The 16389-nt window shown below is 44.3% G+C and overlaps 1 protein-coding gene across 6 annotated transcripts in view; it reads left to right on the top strand.

Moving 5' to 3' along the window:
* Positions 1-3451: 3451 nt before the first annotated feature.
* GNPTAB (N-acetylglucosamine-1-phosphate transferase subunits alpha and beta) overlaps positions 3452-16389 on the top strand; it is an 86042-nt gene continuing 73104 nt past the window's right edge. For 2 of the 6 annotated variants that reach the window (XM_001155334.7, XM_054663464.2), the window contains exon 1: positions 3452-3876. In XM_001155334.7, the coding sequence (XP_001155334.5) occupies positions 3760-3876 (117 nt within the window). In that variant the 5' untranslated portion in view covers positions 3452-3759. The remainder of the gene's footprint in view (positions 3877-16389) is intronic. The other 4 variants (XM_063787020.1, XM_016924048.4, XM_063787019.1 and 1 more) reach the window with 4 other exon arrangements.

Raw genomic sequence — 16389 nt, 5'->3', positions numbered from 1 at the left:
TGTCCAATAAAATGCCCAGCACAAAGCATTCATTCACAAATGCTGAATAAACACTAACCATTACTTAAACTTTTCTGATAGATTGCGCTCACCACTATATGCCATATTAGCCTACTGACTGTACTTGGAGGTACTGTTGCCTTCACTCTATCTCTCTGCTCTTACAGATATCTACATCATTGATGTGAAGATGATTACATTTTTGGAATTCATTTGACTTTTTAAAAAAATATTTTCTATATCATTTTTTTCTCTAGTTACTTCGTGTTTGGGAGAAAGGCAGGAAAGGGACCTCTTTATTTATTTATTTATCTGCTATAGACTGAGAACCCAGATGACAGTTTCTCGGAATTATATTTATCAGATTTTGAGAGGGACTGTGGGGTTCTTCTAAAAGCAAAACTCAGGGGTTTCACTGGGTTCCTGGGAATCCTTTTTGATCTTTTGGCTTTTCTGGCTCTTTTAGGTTGCCAGATAAAATATTTCCAGATAAATGGGATGCTACTGCATATTTTTTCCACTGTTCAGATGTGGAGAGTTTAAAATCATTTCCAGGCCAGGTGAGGTGGCTCCCAGCATGTTGGGAGGCCAAAGTGGGAGGATTGCTTGAGCCCAGAAGTTCAACACCAGCCTGGGCAACATAGTGAGACCCTGTCTCTACAAAAAATTTAAAAAAATAATTTCCACAAATTATGCATTTACATACTACTAATGTTCTTGAAGTGCATATTTAATCAGTTAATTCTCCTGCTGAAAACCTCATTGCTTTCAGAACAAGGCTAAATGTTAATTTTCTTAAAATTTTCCAACACTAAAAATGTCCCAGGCACTTGAGCATTTTCATGTGTTATTTTACATAACCCTCCTAACTGTATAAGGTAGCTACTACAGGTATATCATATTGCACCCACATTTATTTTACTCAAGTTCAACCATACTGCCTGAGGAGGGGGAAAAGGGAGTGAACAAGAGCAAGTTCTCTAGAAGAAAGGACTTAGACAATGCTCCTGACCTCCCTTGAGGCTGTCTAGTTGGAGCCTAAAGATAAAGGAAAAATTTAAGGGTAATTCATACTACAACAAAGCATACTTTTTAAGAAGGACAGGTTCTAGGCAAGGCTAGGACTAAAGTGAGGACAGTGAAGCACTTGTCTTGGGTGCAAAATCCGAGGGAACTCCAAAAAACTCACTAATCAAGAGGAATAATATTTTAATGCTATATATATATATATATATATATTTTTTTTTTTTTTTTTTTTTTTTTAGACGGAGTTTCACTCTTGTTGCCCAGGCTGGAGTGCAATGGCGCGATCTCGGCTGACCGCAACCTCTGCCTCCCGGGTTCAAGTGATTCTCCTGCCTCAGCTTCCTGAGTAGCTGGGATTACAGGCATGTGCCACCATGCCCTGCTAATTTTGTATTTTTAGTAGAGATGGGGTTTCTCCATGTTGGTCAGGCTGGTCTCAGACTCCTGACCTCAGGTGATCCACTCGCCTCAGCCTCCCAAAGTGCTGGGATTATAGGCGTGAGCCACCGTGCCCAGCCTAATGCAATATTTTTAAAAAATCAAAATTAATGGTTGGGCGCAGTGGCTCATGCTTGTAATCCTAGCACTTTGGGAGGTCAAGGCAGGTGAATCACTTGAGGTCAGGAGTTCAAGACCAGCCTGGCCAAGATGCTGAAACCCCATCTCTACTAAAAATGCAAAAATTAGCCGGGGGTGGTGGCATGTGCCTGTAATCCCAGCTACTCAGGAGGCTGAGTCAGGAGAATTGCTTGATGCCAGGAGGCGGAGGTTGCAGTGAGCTGAGATCACGCCACTGCAACCCAGTCTGGGCAACAGAGCAAGACTCTGTCTCAAAAAAAAAAAAAAAAACACCCAAAAAACAAAAAAAAACAAAAAACATTACTGAAGAATATCCATGAAAAGCAAAACACCCAAACTTTATGTTTTATTTTACGTTTAAAATTTTTTTTTTCTTTTAATTGGAACAGGGTCTATGTTACCCAGGCTGGTCTCAAACTTCTGGGCTCCCAGACTCCTGGGCTCAAGCTATCCTCCCACATCGACCTCCCAAAGTATTGGGATTACATGCATGAGCCACCACACCCAGCCCCGATATCAAAACTATAAACAAAGACAGAATCTCACTCCAAACTTGCATGACTCATTTCACAGTACCTTCCCCTAATCTTGGCCCTGTTCTACAGCCTAAGTACCTGGTTCAAATCTCAATTCTGTCATTTACTATTTGTGTGATGTTAGATAGTTACTTTTTTTCATCACAGTTTCTTGATCTGTAGAATGGGGATAATAATGGTATCTCCATTATAAGATTATTGTGAGGATTAGATGAGCTGGGCACATGGCAGATGCTACATAAATGTTGGCCGTTATCCTGAGAGTCCTGTTGAGTGGCAGATGTTTTTATATCTGTTACCATGCTTTTTTACCCCTTCCGATTAAGTCCTCAGATCTGTTATCATGCTTGAAAAGACCTCAGAACTATATGTGTCTTGTACAACTGCAATAATCTTTTGCCATGTACATATAGCATATATCAATCATCTTTTTTAAAAGAAGGATTAAAAGAAGTGACAGCAAAGTGTAAAAAATCTTGCCTTGGATTGGAGTGAAGCTAACCCCTTTTGCAAGTCTGTTAATTCCACCTGACCATCAAACTGAGGGTGCGAATTTGAGTATTTCCTGAAGCTGGCTCCCAAGATATTTTTAAAAATGCTTTGAATGATGGCAACATTAGATAAGTGTATTGTTTCCCAGGGTGACTAGGAAAAAATCTTATTAACCAGGGTGCATTGGGATTAAGAAAAAGATCTCCCTTTCGTAAATCAGAGGCACCAAGGAAAGGATCTCGTGGGAAAAACCTGGTGTCAAAGTCGGATTACCTGGCTACCCCTGAGCTGGTTCCCCTCCAGTTCATCGCATGATTTCTATCGTAACAACTCTTGTATTTAGTGGTTTACATGTTTATCTCCCCCACTAGACTCTCTGAGAACAGTAGCCAGGTCTAGTTCATTTTTGAATACCTGACACCAAGCACTATGCCACCTAACAGGCACAAATTACATATTTAACGACTAAATGAATGAATGAAATTCGGTTTTGGCAGATTTAACCCAAAGGTTTCCTCTTTCAAACAATATAGTTGGGGGTTGGAGGAAAGGAGCCACATACAGCATCTCCTTTTAGCACTCTGCAGAGAATGCTAAGTGCAGAGAAGGTTTTATGCACAAAAATATTCATGGCATTATAGTATCGTCTATGGCACAGTCTCGACGCAGAGGGCAGTTTTCTCTTGGTCGTCTGCCCAACCGGGTAAGTGGATCCCAGCTCAGCTCCGCCCCTCCCAGCCCAGCCCTCAGGGCCCGCTGCGCAAGCGCAGGTGGGGAGGGCGCGCACCTTCCCTATGCCCCTCCGTCCTCCAGGTGGCGCTGGAGACCCCGCCGCCGCCGCAGCCGCCTCTCGCCCGGCCAGACCCGGGCGGCGCCGGCCGCCTCGCCGGCCGCAGGTCCGCCTCCGCCGCGCCGAGGGCGTGGGCTCCCGGCTCCCGGAAGCGGCGGCCGCGGCGCGGAGCCGAGCGGGCGTCCGTCGCCGGAGCTGCAATGAGCGGCGCCCGGAGGCTGTGACCTGCGCGCGGCGGCCCGACCGGGGCCCCTGAATGGCGGCTCGCTGAGGCGGCGGCGGCGGCGGCGGCGGCGGCTCAGGCTCCTCGGGGCGTGGCGTGGCGGTGAAGGGGTGATGCTGTTCAAGCTCCTGCAGAGACAGACCTATACCTGCCTGTCCCACAGGTATGGGCTCTACGTGTGCTTCTTGGGCGTCGTTGTCACCATCGTCTCCGCCTTCCAGTTCGGAGAGGTGAGTAGCGGCGCCGCAGCCTGGACCGGGCGCCTCGACCCTGCACTGCCCTCGCCGTGCCCCGCGATGCCCCGATACAGTATGTATTTTTTCATTATTAGAGACGGGGTTTTGCCATGTTGCCCAGGCTGGTCTCGAACTCCTGAGCTCAGGCGATCGCCCTGTCTCGGCGTCCCCGAGTGCTGGGATTACAGGCGTGAGCCACCGCGCCCGGCCAAATACAGTATTCTTTATCATAAACGTGTGCAGAGACTATGAGCAAGTCAGAACTGGAAAAAGGCATGTATGTGATTTTAGATATTGCTCCCTCGCCCACCGTTTTTTAAAAATAGAGACGGAGGTCTCCCTATGTTGCCCAGGTTGGTCTGGAAGTCCTGGGCTCAAGTGATCCTCCCTTCTTGGCTTTCTAAAGTGCTGGGGTTACAGGCATGAGCTACCGCACCTGGCCCAAGAAAGCCACTTTTAGCAACGGGGAGGAAAGCTGTATTTTTAAGTGGTTTGAAATCTGTTCCTTAGTTTTAGTTTTTTTTTTTTTTGGTAGGAGGTTGCAAAAGGTTTTAAAATTTAACAGAGTAGTTTTTAGAAATGCCACAGTATACATTTGCTTGAAGTCTTTACCCATGCTGGATTGTAAGCTCCGTAAGAGAAGGTGCTGTCTGTAAATACTGTAACCCTGGCCCAAGCACAGTGCCAGGTACTGCCAGAGTATGCAGTGCAAGTGTTTGTTTAATGGCTAAATTATATGGCATGAATTCTGAGCATGTACTTTTTTAGTAGTTCTTGGTTCTAGAGGCTGGGAAAAAATGTCTTACCATAAGGGTGAGAAAGCTCCAGATTTGTAAGTGTGAAATATGTACTTAATATTATAGTACTTGCTCGTCTTTGTTTCATGTGTTGCAACTTAATGTATCTGTGTGTAGTTAGGTGCCTTATTGCTTTTGTGTGATTTTTTTGGCCTTGATTAATTTTGAGTTAACTATTAAGTCCCATGCAGTGTGAAGATGACTTAAAGGCATCAGGTGTTAGAATTCTTCATTTTATTTTTTTGAGACAGAGTCTTGCTCTGTTGCCCAGGCTGGAATGCAGTGGCTCCATCTCGGCTCATTGCAACCTCTACCTCTCAGGTTCAAGAAATTCTCCTACCTCAGCCTCCTGAGTAGCTGGGACTACAGGCGCGTACCACCATGCACAGCTAATTTTTGTATTTTTAGCAGAGATGGAGTTTCACTATGTTGGCCAGGCTGGTCTCAAAACTTCTGACCTCAAGTGATCTGCCTGCCTTGGCCTCCCAAAGTGTTGGGATTACAGGTGTAAGCCACCACACCTGGCCCGAATTTTTCATTTTATATCCTTTTCTTTTTGCTTTCATTCCATGCTTGGCTGTTTACCAAAAGAGAGACATTTTGTTGCAGTCCTGAAATGGCCACAGATCATAAGGTTTGGAACAGACAAGAGAAATGAGAGGCAGACAGTGCCAACAGGTGTCATGAGAGGTGAAGGCAGCTGGCCTGTGGTTAACTTGTAAGGCATAATGGAAAAGAGGAGCTGCATGATTAGGCAGATTTGGCCTTGATTGCTGGCTCCAGTTGATAATGATCATAATAATAGCTAATACTTATATTGGTCTTAACAGGTATCAGGCACTCTCTTAATTGCTTTACATATGTTAACTGATTTAATCCTCACAACATCACCCCTGTGGGATAGGTGCTATTATTATACCCATTTTATAGGTGATGAAATGGATGCATTTGCATAACAATCCAGCTAATTTGTGGCAGAGCTGGGCTTCAAACCAAGCCAGGCTGGCTCTGAGCTGTGCTTTTTTGTTTGTTTGTTTTTTGAGATGGAGTCTCACACTGTCACCCAAGCTGGAGTGCAATGGCGCAATCTCGGCTCACTGCAACCTCTGCCTCCCGGGTTCACGTGATTCTCATGTCTCAGCCTCCCGAGTAGCTGGGATTACAGGTGCGTGCCACCACACCTGGCTAATTTTTTGTATTTTTAGTAGAGATGGGGTTTCACTATGTCGGCCAGACTGGTCTGGAACTCCTGACCTCATGATTCGCTTGCTGTGGTCTCCCATGGGATTACAGGCATGAGCCACCACGACCAGCCTAAGCTGTGCTCTTGAGCACCCCTTTTTATGGTTTCTCAAACAGCCCAGGCTGTTCCTTGTCTGATCTTGGGAAGGATATTTAACCTCTCTGAGCTTCCTCATCTTTGAAATGGAGGCCAGATTACCTTCCTTGCAGGGTTGATGATGAGGATTAAATAAGACGGGTATGTAAAGCACCTCACACAGTTCCTACTACATAACAGACCCTCATTAAATGGTCATGGCTACTGCTGCTATTATATTATCAACTCTTTTATGTCCTTAAACCTTATTTTGAAATATATCCTTGAATCAGAATACTTTGATCATATAGTTAATATTACCAACTTGTTAATAATCTCACTAATTGTAATGGATTGTAAGCTCACTAATTGTAAGTCCTTTTGGACTAAGAAGATCATTGTTTTTTTTGTTTTGTTTTGAGATAGAGTCTCACTCTTGCCCACGCTGGAGTGCAGTGGGGTGATCTCAGCTCACTGCAACCTCCACCTTCCAGGTTCAAGTAATTTTCCCTGCCCCACCCTCCGGAGTAGCTGGGATTATAGGCACCCGCCATCACGCTAGACTAAGTTTTTGTATTTTTAGTAGAGACAGGGTTTCACCATGTTGGCCAGGCTGGTCTCAAACTCTGGACCTTAGGTGATCCGCCTGCCTTGGCCTCCCAAAATGCTGGGATTATAGGTGCGAGCCACTGTGCCTGGCCCTCAGAAGATCATTGTTAATTGTAAATTTGTTATTGTCTCCTCCTCTCAATATAACAGGTATTTGATGCTGTATTTTGATAAGCCTTTTCTATACTCATCCAAACTTCGAGAAGTAGAATTGAGGGAAGGAAGTATCAAACAAAACAAGCTGGGTGAGGTGGCTCATGCCTGTAATCCCAGGACTTTGGGAGACTAAGGCTGGAGGATTGCTTGAAGTCAGGAGTTGGACAAGCCTGGGAAACAAAGGAGACCCTGTCTCTACAAATAAAAATAAAAATAAAGGCTGGGCGTGGTGGCTCACACCTGTAATCCCAGCACTTTGGCAGGCCAAGGCAGGAGAATTGCTTGAGCTCAGGAGTTTGAGACCAGCCTGGGCAACATGGCGAAACCCTATCTCTGCTAAAAAAGTAGAGTAGTCCCAGCTGCTTGGGAGACTGGGGTGGGAGGATCACTTGAGCCCTGGTGGTTGAGGCTGCATGAGCCGTGATTGCACCACTGCACTTAAGCCTGGGTGACAGAGTGAAACCTTGTCTCAAAAATAAATACATAAATAAAAAAAGTTAGCTAGGTGTGGTGGTACATGCCTGTAGTCCCAGCTGCTCAGGAGGCAGGAGGCTGTGGCAGGAGTGTTGCTTGAGCCCAGGAGTTTGAGGTGCAGTGCCTGTGATTATGCCATGCACTCCAGCCTGGTAGACCTGGTCTCAAAAAAAAAAAAAAAAAAAAAACAACTCCCACAGGGAGAGCCTTCAGAATGGGGACTAGTGGTCACAAAAATGCATTGCCTTGGGCTGTAGGTAGCAGGTAATCAGTCTATTGTAAATTAGTTAGCTCCACAAATGGTGTTACTAGATTGACTGCTCTTAAGATCCTTTTTAGCTTAGAAACTTCTGGTTTTTAAATAATTTGTTCTCTGTTAGTTGCTACTGTATAGATTTTAAAACGTGTTTTTGAGTTAAAATTTATTATTTCAGGGCCATCATTATTTAATTGAACCATTTATATACAAGTCCACAATTCTTCACACTCAGGAAAATACAGACTATACCTAGCCTCAAGTCAGTTTAGTCATTTTGCCACCAAATAAGTACAGGGCAGGTCAAGTTTAGTTGCCAAATAAGGTACAAAAAGATCTCTAGGTAGGGCTGGTCTGTTTTGGAAAAAAAAAAAATTAAAAATCAGAAAAATAAAATTAAAAAAATTAAAAATTAGAAACAAAAAGTTGAAAGCCCCTCCAGTATTCAGAGCATTTTGGATTTCAGGATTACTAATAGAGGGTTGTAGATCAGTGTGTATATGTGTATGTGTATCTGTGTGTGGGAGTATGGTGTATGTATAACGTATCACTTCCTTTGTGCACTAAGTATGGAAACAAATATCCAAGAATTAACTTGCATAAGGAAGCAAAATAGGTTCACATAGAATCTACTCGTAATGAATGGTAATTTTTCCCTGACCCCTCTGCTCCCTTTTGCTTTCCTGCTTTCTGTTGCCATTTTGAATCAATGAGTTATTTTCTGTGAAAAGGAGAATTGAAAACTGGGTCTAGCTCAAGTTATGTTCAGCCTCAGTGGTGACCAGTGTCTTATACTGGCCTTATTTCAAGAAATTAGTTATCATTTTTGTATTTGATTAGTTCATTCATTAAACAGATATATTTGAGTGTGTTCTTGGCCAAAGGCAACAAATAGATGAATTAGAAAGAGGCCTGGCCTGAGAGTGGGGACCGTCTGGCCTGCTCCTAGGTGCAGCACAAATTGTGATCCTCAGTGGTTCCCAAACTGAGTTACTCCCAGCTGCCTTGTGGGTTGGGAGTAGCCCCTCTTATCTATTTCGTGTGGACTTGTTTTCTGGGAAAGGTTTCATTGTTTAAAAAATGTTTACAAACTATGAGACTATATTTCTAAGAGCCTCATTTTAGCTTTAATGTTTTGTGAATATACATTTATTGGATACTTCACATGAGAAGCATGACTTATAACGTAATGGATTTTATACTAGAGCTGCCAATGGCCACACACAGCCTTTTTAAAGGGTCTCTTTCTTTTGGGGGGTTTGTGAGAGGTACATAGTCCAGCTAACTATCAAAGTAGGGACCTTGTCTTATTCTCTGCTGTATTCTTAGCCACTAGAAAGTGATTGGTACCCAGTAGATGCTGAATAAATACTTGATGGATGCATGAATGAATGGATTGATTAATTGGGTTGATCTTAACTGACATCCTTTCAAATTTATTTCAAGTAAAGGTAAATTTTTTGCTCTGATGTAGTGTTTATAGTTCCCTTTTATTTCTCAAATGTGATTGATCTGATATAACTTGAACATTTTCATGCTCTGAGAGTCATTCCTGCTCCGGTAACTTTCTCTAAAAACCTGAGACCTGTTGTTAGACTGTACAGTGGAAGATGCTGTCGTCAGAATATACAGTGGAAAATGCTGTCAGAGATACAAATAATTATAGCTCATGCCTTTGGCTATTGTTTAGTTGAGATGAGGCCAAGATGTATGTATGAGGATTGAATAACAACACAGGGGAATAAGCAATTGAATGCCTGAGTTGGTACACAACAATTGCTTAGAAAGTCAGAAAACAGAAGAATGTTGTGGGTTGAAACATCCTCGAGGCAGTTCTGACACCTTTACAAGGAGGCATGAGCTTTAGGGAGGCTTCATGGACAAGTAGGAGTTTAAACAGAAGAGAGACAAGGAAAGATTATTTTAGGAAGTGGTGGGAGTAATTTTAGCATAAAGTTGGTAATGTCAGAGAAGTTTGTGATCGCTTTTTCTTTTTGAATTACTAGTGGTTTAACATTGCGGCTAGAATTAGTTAACAGCACTAGGTTGCAAGTGACAGACTCCCAACTCAGACCTAGCTTATTAACTAGTTTATTATTAACCAGTTTGTTAACTGGGATAATTGAAAAATATAGGATGAGGCCAGGTGTGGTGGCTCATGTGTGTAATCCCAGCACTTTGGGAGGCCAAGGTGAGTTCGAAAGCAGCCTGGCCAACATGGTGAAACCCTGTCTCTACAAAAAATACAAAAATTAACTGGGCGTGGTGGTGCATGCCTGTAGTCCCAGCTACTTGGTAGGCTGAGGCAGGAGAATCGCTTGAACCCTGGAGGCAGATGTTGCAGTGAGACAAGATTGTGCCACTGCACTCCAGCTTGGGCGACAGAGTGAGGCTCTGTCTCAAACAAAACAAAACAAAAAGGTTAACAACAACAACAACAGCAACAACAACAACAAAAATATATATATATATATATATGGTGAAATTTCTGGCAGGAGTGGATCGAGGTGCTCAAATGATGTCATCAGAAATCTCTTTTTGTCCCTGTTCCTCACCTCTGCCTTCCCCTCTTTAGTTTACTTCTCAGCAAGCTCTCCTCATATGAGAACAAGGATTGCTGCTGGCAACCCCACCTTCTGTTCTACCAGTTCAGTAACTGCAGCAGAAAGATAGCTTTTCTTTCTCATTAGTGCCAACTAGACCCAGGGCTGCCTGCCTAGCCAGAGGAATGAGTGCCCTTGTTATACCCTTGTTAACCACTGGGATCGTCTCCAGAAATAGGGGAGTGGGTGGGGCTGTCAGTCTCAACTGAACCATGTGAACTGAGAGGAGAGCTTCAGAAGATAATCACGAGGCTGTTACCCAAAGAAGGGCCGGAACAACAGATGTCTTGAAGACACTGGCTTCAGTCAAAACCCATTTCCTCTCCCTGGCTTTACTGTTGACATTGTGTCTTGTGATAGCTGTTAGCCCTTTACCTTGCTCTAGAAGTTGTAAAGTAGATTGTTTCTATTTTTAATATCTGGTTAATTAATCTATCTGGGAAACTTGTTTTCTTGCATGGATATATTAATATGGAGCTTTGTTAAACACAGCTCAAGTGTGCCGTTATAAATCTTTCAGTGATGATCAAATATATACCTTTAACTTATATGGTGATTTGATAATTGCATTTGGTCTTTCTCTTGAGATCTAAATATTGTTCATTTTGTTAATGAATGTTATCACATTGTGAGAGAAAAACTTAACCTGACTTTTTTTTTTTTTTTTTTTGAGACGAAGTCTCGTTCTGTCTCCCAGGCTGGAGTGCAGTGGCGCAATCTCAGCTCACTGCAACCTGCACCTCCTGGGTTCAAGCGATTCTCTTATGTCAGCCTCCCGAGTAGCTGGGATTACAGGCACCCACCACAACACCTGGCTAATTTTTGTATTTTTAGTAGAGACGGGGTTATACCATGTTAGCCAGGCTGGTCTCAAACTCCTGACCTCAAGCGATTTGCCCGTCTTGGCCTCCCAAAGTGCTGGGATTACAGACATAAGCCACTGCGCCTGGCCTTAACCATGCCTGCTGCCTCTCCAACAAGCTCTAGATCCACACTTCCTACCAGCTGCCTACACCGCATCCCTGGCACCCTGCCTTCCTAAGACTCGGCCTTGTTCATCATGGCACTTTTCCGTTCCTAAGCCCAGATATAGTTTCAGAATAATTTCTCTAACAGTTTGGTGTTCCTCCAGCTTTTGAGAGGACTGTCAGAAGATGGAGGAAGAACTTGACCCAGGACCTCAGCAGTCCTTTCCTGGCATTGGTCCCAGTTATGCTTATAGAGCCATTCTTAAGCAAATCTCTTGAAAGGAGAAAGGAGTTACTTTTAGACCAATCTGACCTACCTCTGAATCTCGGGACTGGTCTCCCAAATATTTGTTATGTAGGGGTAGGTTCCTTTATGGAAGAAGAATAGATAAGTGATGCTGGGTAGGCAGCTGGCTGTAATTGTCATGTTGAATAAGCACACCTTGTGGGATGTGTAGCCAATCCCTTTATTCTTCATCTTCCACTGGCTCTTTGTATTGTCTTGCACCCCTGCCCCTGGATGAAAATTCAGGTGGGCCTGATATTTCTGTGGTCACTTCACACTACAGAACAGAATGTGAATTCAGCAATTAGTCTTCAGTCCTAAAGCATAACAGAACTTAAAGCCTAAGTTCCTTCTCCCAGTACAGGCCTGCTGCAGGGAGAAAGCCTGCAGTGGAGGAAGGGAGGGTGGCCACAGTGGGCATCTTCTCACTTTTCATCACTTGATGATTCTCTTTCTGCTCTGTAACCTGTTTCTGATCCCTCCTGTGTTGGAGCACATGGAAGAAAGGAAGGAAATGAGGACAGGAAACTTCTTCCTGAATGAGTGCAGGAGCTCTCTGGGATGTTGTGCAGGTGTCAGAGCTTATTCTTTCTTTCTTTCTTTCTTTCTTTTGAGACGGAGTCTCGCTGTCGCCCAGGTTGGAGTGCAGTGGCGCGATCTCGGCTCACTGCAGGCTCCGCCCCCCGGGGTTCACGCCATTCTCCTGCCTCAGCCTCCTGAGTAGCTGGGACTACAGGCGCCCGCCACCTCGCCCGGCTAATTTTTTGTATTTTTAGTAGAGACGGGGTTTCACCGTGTTAGCCAGGATGGTCTTGATCTCCTGACCTCGTGATCCGCCCGCCTCGGCCTCCCAAAGTGCTGGATTACAGGCGTGAGCCACCGCGCCCGGCCAGAGCTTATTCTTTCTTGAGTGTTTTCAAGGGGCATCCTTCAGAGACCACAGCCACCACCGTGCTCAGGAGTGGTCACCTGCTTTTCCCCTGATGAGACCAAATGCCTCTTCATTCCGTTTGGTTGCTTATTCCTTCCATAGATCCTAAGAATCTGATAATAATGGGAGCTTCTCATTTCAGCCTCTTTTGCCCAGTGAGTAGGCCCAGGGTGACCTTCTGCTGGTTCTTTGTTGTATGTGGCCCAGGTCCTTTGCTCAGACTAGGGGAGGGTGGGCTGATTCCAGTGGAGTGACAACTTCTCTCTTGTCCTCAGAGCAATTAGCCAGCCAGCACTTTATATTTTTCAGGTGTTACACAGACATGGTACCCACCCAACTTCATGGACCCATAGTGAGTTCTCTTGGTAATTTTGTTGAGCCCTTTTCTTGGGCGTAAGGAAGTGGGAAACAGACTTCCACTGCTCCCCCTTGAATGAGGTAGAGCAGGCGTCACAGAATGCCAGCTACCTCTGAAAACCTCCTCTGATCGCCACCTCCTGGGCCTTTCTACCATGATTTGGATGAGTCTGCAACTGTTCCTTAAGAAACTTTGCATCTTGGCCCAACACTTCACTTTGGAATGTGGTATCTTGTATTTTGCTGCCTCAGAAGAAACTTATTTTTACATGCACAGCTTCTCAATTTGGTTACCAGTTAATTGAGCTTGCCTGGGAGATGAAACTTATTTGCTATTTCTGTGCTCAGCATCCTGGTCACAAAGATGGAATCTTCCTTATCTTCAAATCCCTGTGCCCTGGCAGAGTGCCTGCCTCATTCATTCAGTGACTACTTAATTTTTGAGCACTGTACCAGGCCCCTGGGGATCCAGCAGTGAACAAAGCAGACTCGGCTCCTGCTGACGAGGAGCTTATATTCTGGTGGTGCAGTCAGACATTAACTGCCACTTCATTACTATTGTGAGAAATGCTGTAAAGAAATAGAACATCGTTGTGGAAGAGACCAGCAGTGAGAATCAGTTTGGTCTGGTGGCAGGGGATCAGGAGATGCTTGCTTTTTTTTTTTTTTTTTTTTTTTTTTGAGATGGAGTCTCACTCTGCCGCCCAGTCTGGAGTGCAGTGGCCACTATCTCGGCTCACTGCAACCTCCACCTCCTGGGTTCAAGTGATTCTCCTGCCTCAGCCTCCTGAGTAGCTGGGATTACAGGCTTGCACTGCCACGCCCAGCAACTTTTTAAATTTTTAATAGAGATGGGGTTTCACTGGTTGGCCAGGCTGGTCTTGAACTCCTGACCTCAGGTGATCCACCCACCTCGGCCTCCCAAAGTGCTGGGATTACAGGTGTGAGCCACTGTGCCCAGCTGGGAGATGCTTTCTTGCTTGATGCTGTTTGAGTTCAACTGTAGAGGGGTAAGAATTGCTGAGGCTGAGGACAGAGGAGGTCAAGTCAGCTCTAGGACAGTGGTTCTTAGCTAGGTGTGATTTTGCCAAATGTCTAGAAACATTTTTGGTTGATACAGCTGGGGCATGGCATGGGGTTGATGCTACTGGCATTTAGTGGGTAGAAGCCAGGGATCCTGCCAAACATCCTATAGTGCACAGGGCAGCCCCTACAACAAAGAATCATCCAGCCCAAAATGTCGATAGTGCTGAAGTTGAGAAATCCAGAATTAGAAGGGGCAAGAATGGCTGCAGGGCAGTTAGTCTACAGGACTGGCCTGGGACTAGGTCAGTGGAAGGACATAGGAAGAGAAATGGACAGATTCAAGAGGCTTAAGAGGCAAAATCCTCCAGTCCTTATGTTCCATTATGTGCTAGGCACTCCACCAACATCTTGGGATACAAAAGTAAGCGAGATAGACAAGTTCATTTGCTCTCGCAGACCCTACTTGTAGTTCTCAAGTGAATATTTGTTGAATGAATACTTATAAGCATCAAAATTTATTTTTGTTGCTGATTGTGACTGAACTTAGGAAGAGTAGTTTAAGTGAGGTGCCTAATGTATGTAAGACATCTTGCGTAGAGGCTGGTCCTAGGCATTCAGCTAATTAAGTGCCAACTGTCCCATCTCATTGTTTTCCATGTGGCCAGAGTGCTCATGAAGAAAGGACAGGAGACCACCCTGTGAGCTTATGCCTCTTAATCTTTCCTTAAATACAGAACAGGAGAACTCACAGTGATTTCTTGACCTTGGTGTGCTGTGTTATGATTGCTATGAAATCAGAGGGAGCAAGTCCTTTATTTAATATAGCTTGTACTGTATACTAATATATGTAGGCTTCCTATAGTTCCTTCTAAAATATAACAGGTGTAACTATAATAGATTATATATGTTCATGATATATCTTTTTAAAATTTCTGCTGTTCTTTAGATTGTTCTCATCTTGTGATACAGATGCAGAATCTTCAGCAGTTGATTAGTCAGCCTATGTGTGATTCGTATGCATACTAAATTACACAGGAAAAAGTGATCTTTCAGAAAGACCAGGTCAGGTCACACTCATTCAGGGAGTGAAACTCATTCTATGATCAGACTAAAAACCATATTGCCCACTTTAAGATTACTTCTCAAAATTGCTTCATTTTTTTAGGATTCTAGTTTTTCTTTTTCCTTTGATAAACCTTTTTCCCCCCCTTCATTTTCTCACTTCATTTCTGTCTCTCATTAATTCCCAATTAGATAAAGCTTCTAAAGCAAATTTTCAGAAGTTGTTCATGTGACAGGCTTATGGAGGTGTTCACTTTGGGCCAGTGTATTAGTCCATTTTCATACGGCTGTGAAGACATACGCGAGACTGGGTAGTTTATAAAGAAAAAGAGGTTTAGGCCAGACATGGTGGCTCATGCCTGTAATCCCAGCACTTTGGGAGGCCAGGGCAGGTGGATCACCTCGGGTCAGGAGTTCAAGACCAGCCTGGCGAACATGGTGAAACCCTGTCTCTACTAAAAATACAAAAATTTGCCAAGTGTGGTGGCGGGCACCTGTAATCCCAGATACTTGGGAGGCTGAGGCAGGAGAATTGCTTGAACCTGGGAGGTGGAGGTTGCAGTAAGCCAAGATCGTGTCATTGCACTCCAGCCTGGGCGACAAGAGTGAGACTCTGTCTCAAAAAAAAAAAGGAAAAAGAGGTTTAATGTACTTGCAGTTCCACATGGCTGGGGATGCCTTACAATCATGGTGAAAGGGGAAAGAGGAGCAAAGGCACATCTTACATGGCAGCAGGCAAGAGAGCATGTGCAGAGGAACTGCCCTTTATAAAACCATCAGATCTTGTGAGACTTACTCACTATCACAGGAACAGCATGGGAAAAGCCTACTCCCATGATTCGGTTACCTCCCATCAGGTCCCTCCCATGACACATGGGGATTATGGGAGCTACAATTCAAAATGAGATTTGGGTGGGGACACAGGCAAACTATATTAGCCAGGTTGTCTACTGTTGACTAAAGACACAAAGGGCTGGGCACGGTGGCTCAGGCCTATAATCCCAACACTTTGGGAGTCTGAGGTGGGTGGATCACCTGAAGTCAGGAGTTTGAGACCAGCCTGGCAACATGGTGAAACCTCATCTCTACTAAAAATACAAAAATTAGTCGGGTGTGGTGGCAGGTGCCTATAATCCCAGCTACTCGGGAGGCTGAGGCAGGAGAATCACTTGAATCTGGGAGGTGGAGGTTGTGGTGAGCCGAGATCGTGCTACTATACTCCAGCCTGGGCAACAGAGTAAGACTCTGTCTCCAAAAAAAAAAAAAAAAAAAAAAAGACACAAATATATTTAAGTTGCTTTCTGCTCTGGAGGAACTCATAGTCCAGACAGGGAGATGGACAGGCAAGTAGGCAAACTTGAAATGTGTTGTGATGAATGCAGTGCCAAGCACACTTTCTCAGATGGTGTGATACCTGAGCTTGGTCTGGAAGGAGATGGCTGAGTAAAGGAAGGGGAGTGTTTTTGTTTGTTTTGTTTCTTAAGGAAAAGATGCCATTGGTGTAAAGGTATGGATATGAGACATTATTAACTTCTAAGAACAAAAGTAGTTCTAAAGGGCTGCAGCATCTTTGGAGTGACAGGGAAATGAAGCCGAAGAGGCAGGCAGGGGCCAGTTTAGGACTTGCCTGCTGGGTGGTACTAAGGAATGTGAATTCATCCTGA

The sequence above is a fragment of the Pan troglodytes genome, chromosome 10 (genome assembly GCF_028858775.2).
Source record: "Pan troglodytes isolate AG18354 chromosome 10, NHGRI_mPanTro3-v2.0_pri, whole genome shotgun sequence".
Lineage (NCBI taxonomy): Eukaryota > Metazoa > Chordata > Mammalia > Primates > Hominidae > Pan > Pan troglodytes.
This window is presented reverse-complemented; position numbering and strand designations above follow the sequence as displayed.